We start from the raw sequence: 12170 nt of genomic DNA on the forward strand, positions 1-12170 counted from the left end.
TGACACTGTAATGCGAGAGGTAATCTTTCTCTAGGGTGAAAACACAGGATGTTCCTTCCCTGGAGACCCACAGCCAGTTCATTTGTTATACTTTTGACAATGTATTTGTCAAGACAAGGTTGCTCATTCCAACTGCGCAGCTGTACAATCAGGCAAGCGGCACGGTCAGGTATGACATCTCAGGCCATTGCCAACCCCCTGGGGAAATCAAGCCTTGGGTTGATGCATTGCCTGACAACTCCCATTGTTTCTACAGTAGGCTCAGGAACGGGCCCACTGTGTGCGGAACTCAGAGCTTGCTCACAGCCTGCAAAAGAGATGAGAGAGAGAGAGAGAGAGAGAGAGAGAGAGAGACTGAGCAGGCCAAGGAGAAGCTGGCTGTGTCGAGGTGGCGCTTGCAATCTGCACAAAGATATGCAATTAAGTGCTCAATTAACGACTGACAGATCCTCCCAACCTCCTCACCTACTTTCGGAGGAGCTGTGAGGCGGAAGTGGAAGGGGCTCGGAGCCAAGCACAGGCCGCCGTCCAAACGTTACCAAAAGGGGGAAAGGGCAAAGTGCGCTGCTGGGGCAGCCAAATGGCCAACAGAATGGTGCTGTTTGTGGCGTCCCCCAGGGCAGACAATTCCTCGATGGCATTTGCTCCTGGAAATATTTAGGACAAAGTTAACTAAAGAGTTACCTCCGCATCTAATTAACGGTTTTGAAATCTGGCAGCATCAAAGGGAATGCCGGGAGGGAGCCAAAGGCACTTTCATCTGGGTCTTCGTTGAGGACAAGGGTCTTTCCAGATAATAAGACATTTTCGTTTAGAGGAAAGGCAAATAAGTGGTGACAGGATAGAAATTTATAACATGCTTGGCATGGAGAATGTGGGTAGGGTTTTTCTCCCTCTCTCATAAGCACTAACAATGATGACTTGTTCCCCTTGCTAGCCTCCTTTTCAGCCTCGCCCCCTTTTTTTCTTGGTGTGGGTCATGGGGGAAGAAATCAACAGCATCAGCGGTGGAAGAGGGGCATCATAAGAGAATGAACCTGGGTGACTCCTTGCACAGGCACATGTAGAAAGGAAGTCAGACCTCGTGGGGGATCAACAAGGGGTTGAGGGGCTCAGCAGGTGACCTTTCTGCTCCTTAGAGAAGGTAAGCAATTTGACAGCAAGCAAGTTGCTCTCCAGGTCAGAGCTGGTAAGCGCTGGCTAATGAACCAAACACTTCAGATCTGCACAGGTGGATTAAGGTGGCTAATTTCATTAATAAAAAGCCGAGGAGCACCTTATCACGGTGCCCGGGTTTCATCTGGATAAATAAAAGGAGCGCACTGGACTTCACTCCTGCTGTGTTGAAGGTGCCTTCACCTTTGCGTGGACGTCAAGCGGAACACTTGAGACTGGAGCCCCAAATCAAAACATTTGCTAATTGAGTTATATTGAAAGGGAGATCCGTACGGTGAAAAGGAGGAGGTCACCAAGTTCCAGTTCAAAACTAAGACTGGGCAAGTTTCTTTTTCCTTTTCCTTTTTTTCTGCCTCCTCTACAAAACAGAGAATTAAATTCATCAGCAGTAATTTTCAGCGGGAGACTCGGGCAACTAGGATTGTTTCCCACAGGCATTTTGTTATCTTCCAAGTTAAATATCCAGGGCCGAGCTACCCATTATGCAAAATGAGCCGGGATAATTCCAGGCTCTTATTTCTGAATGCTCCTCCGTGTTAAAATATAAATAAATCCTACACGCAAGGCAGAACTTGCAGAGCAGAGAGAGAGCTTTGCTAAAACTTTTTCTGATCTGCTGTTAAATGCAAGCAGTTCTCATGGGGGGAGGGACTTCAAGACTCAATGATGGAGGAGAATCACTGGAGCCCTTCTCCTCCTACCACCTGTCTCTGCTGAGATTGCTTGCCTGCTAGTCCTGGCTGCTTCATATACCAGTGACTCCTCCACAGAAGCTCCCTCGGCTCCTGGCATCCTGCTCTCCCAATACAAGACAAACCAGCACTGCCACAGTGCATGCTTCATAACTGAGTGCTACTGCCTTCATAGAGAGCTCATCTATGAGGCGGTTGGAGGTTGGATGGCGGCTAACAGATTGAGGTTGAATCCTGACAAGACAGAAGTACTGTTTTTGGGGGACAGGAGGCGGGCAGGTGTGGAGGATTCCCTGGTCCTGAATGGGGTAACTGTGCCCCTGAAGGACCAGGTGCGCAGCCTGGGAGTCATTTTGGACTCACAGCTGTCCATGGAGGCGCAGGTTAACTCTGTGTCCAGGGCAGCTGTCTACCAGCTCCACCTGGTACGCAGGCTAAGACCCTACCTCCCCGCGGACTGTCTCGCCAGAGTGGTGCATGCTCTGGTTATCTCACGCTTGGACTACTGCAACACGCTCTACGTGGGGCTACCTTTGAAGGTGACCCGGAAACTGCAATTAATCCAGAATGCGGCAGCTAGACTGGTGACTGGGAGTGGCTGCCGGGACCACATAACACCGGTTCTGAGAGATCTGCACTGGCTCCCAGTACGTTTCCGAGCACGATTCAAAGTGTTGGTGCTGACCTTTAAAGCCCTAAACGGCCTCGGTCCTGTATACCTGAAGGAGCATCTCCACCCCCATCGTTCAGCCCGGACACTGAGATCCAGCACTGAGGGCCTTCTGGCGGTTCCCTCATTGCGAGAAGTGAGGCTACAGGGAACCAGACAGAGGGCCTTCTCGGTAGTGGCGCCCGCCCTGTGGAACGCCCTCCCATCAGATGTCAAAGAGATAAAGAATTACCTGACATTCAGAAGACATCTTAAGGCAGCCCTGTTCAGGGAAGTTTTTAATATGTAATGCTGTACTGTTTTTAACACTGATTGGGAGCCGCCCAGAGTGGCTGGGGAAACTCAGCTAGATGGGCGGGGTATAAATAATAAACTATTATTACTATATTATCTTCTCTAGGGAGGTGGGGTCCAGATTGTTCCTGCATCCTGCAATGGGCTCCGGTAGGCTTCAGGCCAGTTAGGACTGGACCACAATCTTGGCCAAGAGTGAGCAGGGTGGTAGGCTATGATTCATCAGTGGATGATTGCCCAGCTGGGATTCTTGCAAGGCGAGTTAGACTTGGAGGACATAAGGAGAGCCCTGCTGGATCGGACCAGAGATCCATCCAATCCATCACTGTTTTCAACATTAGATGCCTCCTTGTCCCATTCCTGCCACAGGTTCTCCTCTTAGCAGTGAGATGAACTAGACAAGTCATGCCATACATGATTCTATGATATCACTTTAAACAGTCATGGCTTCTCCCCAAGAATTCTGGGAGCTGTAGTTTATTAGGATGCTTAAGAGTTGTTGGGAGTCCCCATTCCCAGCATTTCTTGGGAAGAAGGATTGGCTGTTCAGCCACTCTTGGAAGTACAAGAGGCAGGGAGGGATCTTGAGCTCAACACCACTACCCACAACTGCTTATTGCTTGGTATTCTCCTCAGGTACTGTAACCATTGGGCAACAGCACTCCTGACGGTCCTGCTAGGTATTCTCCCTCGGTACTGTAACTAACGGCGTTTCCGTGCACTGCTCTGGTTCGCCAGAAGCATCTTAGTCATGCTGGCCACATGATCTGGAAGCTGTACGCCGGCTCCCTCGGCCAATAAAGCGAGATGAGCGCCGCAACCCCAGAGTTGTTCGCGAATGGACCTAACAGTCAGGGGTCTCTTTACTTTTACCTTTACTGTAACTACTAGGCAACAGAACCCCTGAGAAATGGCATTTGGCCAACACCTATGCTGGAAAACTCATACAAACACCCCCGCACACCTGCAAAAATATGCAACACCCCCTGGATCTTTCATCACTGCTTGGGGGAAGGTGGCACTCCACTGAGACAACACCACTTAGAGAGGATTTATTAAGTATGATAGAACCATCCGGTACGAGTCAAGGGTAGCAGCAAAATTCACACTGGCTTCCCAGCCTTAAATAATTTTTAAAGGACTTAAAAAATCAATTTGAGCATATTGTGCATTGCGCCTAAGCCTCACGACATGCTGTAAATCTCTGCAGCCACCCTCGCACTCCTCCGCAACAACTACCACTGCTATATGAGACAGGAAGACCTTTTTGAGGGCAGAGGTAGCCCAGCCTGGAGGACACAAAATCATTTCCATGATAATTCCTGAAATTAGTTTTCCTACTGAACATTTCTAACATTATATTCTCACTTGCTGGGAGGTAGCAGCTTACACTTAGGGGAACCCCCCCCCCCACACACACACACTCCTTCTATTCCCCCTCCCCACATCATTCAAAATGTGGACCCAATACAGGTTACAAAATCACTCAAAACAGCCAGCAGTTAAATCTATGTAAAGATATGAAACCACCATCAAATCTCAATTATACAGGACATTTAGAACCATATTCTGACTACAGCAAACGATTTCTGAAAGAGTGACATTTTCATAATCCTTAGAAAGCAATTTGGTTTCCTGCTGGCTTAGGAACTCAGGAAGTACACAGACTCTGTTATTCATTATCAGGACCAATTCTGACCCACGAGTCTGGGGCTGAGTGCTGCCAGTAGGCCCCTGAAAGTAGCTAATCAGATCTAGCTATAAGAAGAGGCTGCTGGATCAGGCCAGTGGCCCATCTGGTCCAGCATCCTGTTCTCACAGTGCCCAACCAGATGCCTCAGTGGGAAACCCACAAGTGGGACCTGAGGACAAGAGAACTCTTCCATCCTGAAAGTCTCCCGCAACTGGCATTACAAAACATTGCTACCTCCAACGGTGGAGGCGGAGCATGGCTATCGTGGCTGGTAGCCAGTGATAGTCTTATCCTCCATGAATTTGTCCAATCCATGAGTTCCAGTTTTATGAAAGAGGGAGAAAGCTTTTCCCTGCCCACTGCCTTTGTGCAATGGACAATTTTATGAACTTCTATCAAGTCCCCTCTTGCTCAGGTTGTGTCCCAGGTGAGGGATGCCCTGGGAGAGCAGTAGCCAGCCTCTGGCCTAATATTCCTACGTGAAGCAGATGTGCTGTGAGTGTGCAATTATATCCAATGCATTGGTACTGCACTTTGAAATACTGGCCATGTTCAAGATGGCACCATACGGATAATACGCAGCTACCGCCATTGCAGACCTGGCTTTTAAATGAGTGATGAAGCTTGTAGAGGGGAGGGGAGGGCAGTCAATGGCTACCATTGACCTCCATAAGGCTCTTCTGATATTTCTATGCCCTTATGCTGTGTCAAAGGGAAGAAAAGCATTGCCTGCCTGTCTGCCTCTCGTCAAGATATCCTTATAGAAAAAAGGGATAGGAGGTACCATGAGGACAAAGCTGGCACAACTGAATTGTGACCCTATGAGGACAGAGATTCAAGCCATCCTTATGCTACCAAAGAGGTAACGGCAGATGCAATACATACCTTCCCATCTGGTCCACTTGCCACGGAGAAGACGTACTCCAGCAGCAGGACCACTCCAAAGGCCGGATGATGGACCATCTCTGTCAAGTGTATGCGGCTTCGCAGTACAAGAGCTTGCCCCTCTGAACTGCAAGGAAAGAAGGGGGGGCAGAGAGACCCAGATATGATATGCCAACCAGCCACATGCCATCAGGTTTATAGTCCTGACCATCTTTCTTTTGCCCTAATTTCTACTTGGAGAGGAACAAAGTACTGCCAGTGTGGGGTGTGCCCACGCCTCTCTATCCAACCCTCAGGACTCTTCCCCAGGCAACGACCCCTCTCTTCAAGCCACATCCCACAGTGGCCCTTCGCCCCATCCTCCCCAGGTACTTTTGCCAGAATGTGCCCTTGAAATGTGATCATCTTCTTGCTTGCTTGGATGAAGGAAGGAAAGAGACATGTGTGTTTGGTTGGTAGGAACTTCTGGCTTTTCCTTGCCTGGAAAGCCGCCTCCTTACCTGGGTCTGACACCGGCTCCTTGTTTCCTCTGTAAGCTGCTGGTCCGCCCTCGAGCCACCTCAGCCTCTGGCACCACCACCACCACCTGTGGTGGCTGCACAAAGCAAAAGCCGTTGTGTACCCCAATGTGCAGCCGCCTCTCCTGCACCGCGAGGGTGTTCCCATCCAGCATCGAGTTGCCCTAGGAAAATCCATAGGTGGTCAGGTCATGTCTCAAGGCACAAGGAACAGCCATTCAACCACCCTGCAAAATGTCACATAGTCATCCATTCATTCCTTTTCCTGTCCTTCACCCTAAGGTACCAGGGCGTATTACAACATGAAGAAAACAATACTCAAAACAACTCAAAACAACTTACAGAAATAAGGCGCATCCTGGAAATATATACCCCGAGCCAAGTTAAAGAGGTGCATTTTCAGCATTTGTCGGAAGCTGTACAATGAAGGTGACAGGTGCACTTCTGTGGGGAGGGAGTTCCACAACACAGGGGCTGCCACAAAGAAGGCTCTCTCCCAGGCAGCCACACACCTCCAAACCTCTGAGGGTGGACGTCGGTTTACAAACAGCCCTGTTTACAAACTATTTGGTTTATGAACTCCGCAAAACCGGAAGCAGCGTTCAGGTTTGCGAACTTTACCTTGGTCCACAAATGGAAGCTGAACAGTGGAAGGGCACCGGTGGCGGGAGGCCTCATTAGGGAAAGCGTGCCTCGGTTTAAGAACAGATTTGGTTTAAGAATGGACTTCAGAAACGGATTAAGTTCATAAACCAAGGTACTACTGTACTCAGCACCCAAGAGGGTCTGTAGGGAAGTGGGGGGATCTTTCAGATATTTGGGGCCTAGATTGTTTACCGCAATCTTGAATTGGGACCGGAAACAAACAGGAAACCAGTGCAGCTGCTTTAAAATAAAAGTTATATGAGATCTGAACAGAGGCCCGGCCATTAACCTGGCTGCCACATTTTAGACCAATTGAAGTTTCTAAGTTGTCTTTAAGGGCAGTCTCATGTTTCACTACCACCTGGAATGGAAACAATTCCAGGAAAATGTTGGAGATGCTTGACTGAGAGCCAATGGGATGGGCTCTGCGACCCATCTCTCCCACTGTTGTAGTCTGCAGGAATGGCTGGTGGCTGGGTGATAGCTAAGGGAGAGAAGGCCTGATGTGGCTTGTCTTACAGCAGGGCTGATGGAAAATGAAAATCCAGCTTGCTGTTGCCTTTCCTTATATTCAAATGCACTGGAAACAGACCCAGAGTAAGGGCCCAGCCAACTTATCAAATGCCACGGCATTTTTTAACCCCCCATACCAATGTATTGTGAGGAGGGGGCGGGAAAAGTAATTTTAGGCAGGATGTCCTTAGCTAATAAAAATGAAAGCTGCCCCAGAGTGACTGCTGGATATTAAAGTATTTCATCTTCTCCTCTCTGAAAATCCACTACACATCTGACAAATCAACAAGGCGCATCCTTGGGGGTCATTACCGCTTCCTAAATTGCGAGAGCTGAAAACACAAACATTAAAACTTAGGAGTTGCTCTGGGTATCCATTAATCAAAAGCAGCCTGGCCACCATGTAGCTCATTAGCAGTTGCTTATTCCAGGAGGAGGGGAGGGGAAACTGCAACAGGGAGGCTGAGAAGAGAGCAGTCTCTTAATCAGAAGGAGAACTAAGGCAATAAAAGGACTCTTCCCTCCCCGCAAAAAATGCAGCCTCAAAAGCAATCCATATGCAAAGAAACAAGCAGATGCATTGTTATTGCCCAGAAAATGGGAAATTCATCCCTCTTAGAAAAAATCCATTGTTTTCTACTTGGTGGTATTGGAGGAGGCAAGAAACCCAGCTATTGACTTGCAAGGATAATCCAGCTTCCTGAAAATTAGCTTCATTTCGAAAGAACAAAAATGGATGTAGTCCATATGAACAAGACTACCTTCTTAGAACAGTCTTCGCTAACCTGGTGCCATCCAGATGCTTTGGCCAGAAACACATGCTGGCTGAAGCTGTTGGGAACTGTAGTCCAAAAACATGTGCACTAGGTTGTTGCAGAGGAGATCCAGAAAACCCTAGTGAAAGCTAGGTAGCTGTCCAGTGTCTGAATCAGGTTTTCAGTGGTTCAGGAAGGGCTTCTGTGACCATACATAGCTCCCCCTTGCAAAGACTAGCCAATACAGAATGAATTCTGCGATATAGTAAAAAGGTAAAGGTAAAGGGACCCCTGACCATTAGGTCCAGTCGTGCCCGACTCTGGGGTTGTGGCACTCATCTTGCTTTATTGGCCAAGGGAGCCAGCATATAGCATGACTAAGCCGCTTCTGGTGAACCAGAGCAGTGCACGGAAACACCGTTTACCTTCCCGCTGGAGCGGTACCTATTTATCTACTTGCACTTTGACGTGCTTTCGAACTGCTAGGTTGGCAGGAGCAGGGACCGAGCAACGGGAGCTCACCCTGTTGTGGGGATTCGAACCGCCGACCTTCTGATCGGCAAGTCCTAGGTTCTGTGGTTTAACCACAGCACCACCCGCGTCCCATATGTAACAGCTGTCAAATAAATTATGCAAAAAAGGAGATGCTGTGCAAAGATGCTTAAGTTGTATAATCGAGACCGGTCACAGGATCAGGTTTGCGAGAATTTGGACCACCTGGTCTCAGAATTGCAGGGGGTTTTTTGCTGTTGTTTTAGCTTAGACAACACAGGGCCAGCCTACCTGTGCAGCAGGGTGAAGCAACAAGTGTGGTCTAGTGGCTAGAGTGTCAGAGTGGGACCAGGGAGACCCGGGTTCAAATCCCTGCTTGGCCATGCAACTCACAGTCCCTCAGCCCAATGTACCTCGCCAGGGTTTGGGTGAGGATAAACTGGGGAGGAAGAGAAACTTTGTTCCATTAGTTCTGAGTAAAACTTAGTTGGCTACAACCATTGGTGTCTGAATGGTGCAGCAAGAGATTTTAAATTCTTCCTCAAAGCAAGGGAGATCAGTACATTGGTGCCACTTCAAAGAAGCAAGCAAGCTGTCTTGGATTGACACTATGACTTATGTGCATTCCTGACAACAGGTTATGTCTGGTCATCGTCTGGAAAATAATGTGCAATGAGATTTGAGACCAAAAGTCTGAAACTAGTTATGCTTCAGAGTGCCCCTGAAGAAGAACAATTCAATCTGAAATGCATTGGGTTGAATAAAGAATACTTCCACTAGACTTCTGAATAAAACACACTCTTGAATCTGTCATTTTCTATTTCTTTCAGTAACTTGTTTTCTGCACTCTTAAATTTGATTCCCCCCCCCATTTCCACATCAGTTTTGTGGGGTTTTGTATTTTTCCAAAGTCCTCATGAAAATGTGTCAGAATTTTAGTGCATGTATTTCATAATATCCATTTACTTATTACATTTATATCCCACCCTTTTTCCTCCTAAGAGCTTGAAGTGGCGTACATGGTTTTCCGCCTCCCCATTTTATCCTCACAACAACCCTGTGAGGTAGGTTAGGCTGAGAGGTAGGTTAGGCTGAGAGGCAGTGACTGACTCAAGGTTACCCAATGAAGCTTCCTGGCCAAGTGGGGATTTGAACCCTGGTCTCCAAGGTCCTGGTTCACCACTTGTAACCACAACGTCATACAGGCTCCAATAGGCAAAATTCATTATGCAACTTGGCCTAATACAGTGGTACCTCGGGTTAAGTACTTAATTCGTTCCAGAGGTCCGTACTTAACCTGAAGCTGTTCTTAACCTGAAGCACCACTTTAGCTAATGGGGCCTCCCCCTGCCGCCGCGCCGCCGGAGCACGATTTCTGTTCTCATCCTGAAGCAAAGTTCTTAACCTGAAACACTATTTCTGGGTTAGCGGAGTCTGTAACCTGAAGCGTATATAACCTGAAGCATATGTAACCCGAGGTACCACTGTATATGTCCCTCCCCCCCAAGCAATTGTTTCCTAATACCATGCATTATTGTATGTTATTCTCACTAATGAATGTGTTCTTGTATAAGTTATTTGGCTGGAAAGCTGCGCTGAAAATTCAGATAAGTGCAAGCTTGGAAGGATAGCTGTGTTCTGGTTTACGTATTGTTTCGGGGGGTATGAATTAGGGTAAGGGCGTATGGAAATGCAAACCAAACTGAATTTATTCCCCATTTCTACTTGTAGGTCTCAAACCTCTTCTCCCCGCCCCTCCTTGACTTTTACTGCATTTCTCGCCTTTCCAAGCCTTGGAGAGTACCTGATCACTCATGAGCAGGTCCAAGAGCTCCTCTTCAAATCTCTCCAACGAAGGGTAGAGGTGGATGGACAGCTTCTCCAAGTACCACGTCACGGTCTTCATGAGTCGTGGCTTCTGGAATAAGTCTCCTGCAAAGAGAGTCACAGGTCATGGCACAACCAAGGTTTCAAGTTGTGACATCACCTCACTTTGTTCATTGTTCATGAATTTATGAGCCCACTTCACAGCTCTTGCTCTTTCTCACAATGCTAATGTTTTCTCGTCTAGGGCGCACTTTGCCCAAGTAAGGTTTTGCAAATGTTTTGGAAAACAGCATGATTGGTTACGTTGCTGAAATTCACACAAAAAGATTCTTTCAAAAAACAATACAGTCAGAGGCATCAAAATTCCACAAGCAATTTATGTCCTTTTACTACAGACGTACGATGCAGGTGTTGGTGGAAAGGAGATCAGCAAAGTGAAGCCGACGTAGAGGGGTTTGTTATTATTACAAAAATAAAAAATAAAAGTCCAGGACATCATAATTCCACATGCATTTGTGAAATCTCACTCAATGTGTACTCATCTCAATGAAGATAGGAGGGGGCTATCAACGGCTATTAGCCATTACGGCTATGCTATGGCTCCACAGTCGGAGGAAGCAATTCTTCTGAATACCAGTTGCTGGAAACCACAGGAGGGAAAAGGGCTCTTGTGCTAAGGCCCTGGTTGCCTGTTTTCCCACAGGCAACTGGTTGGCCCCTGTGAGAACAGGATGCTGGACTCGATGGGCCATTGGCCTGATTCAGAAGGCTTCTTCTTACAGTACATTCTCAGCGGCACTTAGAGAATTTATTTGCAATTCGTATCTAGGGCAAGCTCTGGAATCCAGGGCCTGAAGTTCCTGGAGAAGTTTGAGCCTCTGTACATACTTTGTACTACCCAACGTCACTTTAATATTCAGAAAGCCTGAATATAAAATGTTCAGCCAGTGGTATGGAAATTAATCCTACAAGTATTATCAGATGTTGAAATTTCAGGCTGCCAGAGCTGATTTTCTTCATTTATAGCGGAAATCTGCAGAAAGCATAGTGATCTTGGAAGCTTGTACTGGAAGTAATTTTTTACTGTAATGTAACTCTTCATCCACTGACAACTTCATTGAATTTAATAGGAGATTCATTAAAAACAAAAGAGAAGGCGGTTTGAGAACATGCGTTAGTAGCAACTGAAACAGTTGGGGCTCGGTGTTGAAAAAAATGTACGTTGTGCCCTCTGACTCCAAGCGGCTGAGGGAAATTCTTGATATTATTGGAAACTGACTGAACTAATAAACTAACATAATAGGGGTTATATTCCATGAGACTTAGGAGAGAAATGAAAGGTGTTTCTCAGTTATTAGAATACATATTGGAACAATTGTCACTGGGAAAACTTATTTTTGTGATTTAATATCCGTTCTACGTGTACTTATTAGAATAAATATATTGTATGCAGCGTCACTGGAATGACATATATTTACAATTTAATACATATTACATACGTTGGATCTTTTTCTTGCTTTGCTTTAAATTAAAAATCAATATAAAAACGGATTGATGTTTCTGTGCTTGCATGATTGCAGGCTCCCATATATCACTTCTTTCTTTAAAAAAAGAAAAGAAAGAAAGAAACTCACAAAGTGTCTTGTGGCACAGGCAAGGCAGTTTATTGCGGCATCTGCTTTTGAGAGACAAACTCCACAACAAAGGCTAAGTCTGAAGGCAGCTCTGCGGCTGGTGTGAGCTGGATGGGTGTCACTTAAGAACCCCAGGGCTTCAAGCAGAAGTGTTTTCTTAACTCTACCTGGAGATGCTAGGGATTGAATGTGGAGGCGTCTGAATGCAAAGAGAAAGGCCTTTTTTAGACTATGGCTGGGCCTATTTGACCCCAATATAGTGTTTGTAATGTCATTTTTATGTAAGCATGTTATAAGGTAAGCATGTTATAAAGGGACCCCTGACCATTAGGTCCAGTCGTGGCTGACTCTGGGGTTGCGGCGCTCATCTCGCTTT

The 12170-nt window shown here is 46.8% G+C and overlaps 1 protein-coding gene across 2 annotated transcripts in view; it reads right to left on the reverse strand.

Annotated features, from left to right (window-relative positions):
* NPHP4 (nephrocystin 4) overlaps window positions 1-12170 on the reverse strand; it is a 96436-nt gene that overhangs the window by 53421 nt on the left and 30845 nt on the right. For both annotated transcript variants that reach the window (XM_079986756.1, XM_079986755.1), the window contains exons 7-9: window positions 10138-10265; window positions 5911-6092; window positions 5411-5537 (exon numbers count right to left, since the gene is read on the reverse strand). In XM_079986756.1, coding sequence (XP_079842882.1) covers window positions 5411-5537; window positions 5911-6092; window positions 10138-10265 — 437 coding nt within the window. The remainder of the gene's footprint in view (window positions 1-5410; window positions 5538-5910; window positions 6093-10137; window positions 10266-12170) is intronic.

Source organism: Podarcis cretensis (assembly GCF_951804945.1).
Source record: "Podarcis cretensis genome assembly, chromosome: 8".
In the NCBI taxonomy this organism is placed as follows: Eukaryota; Metazoa; Chordata; class Lepidosauria; order Squamata; family Lacertidae; genus Podarcis; species Podarcis cretensis.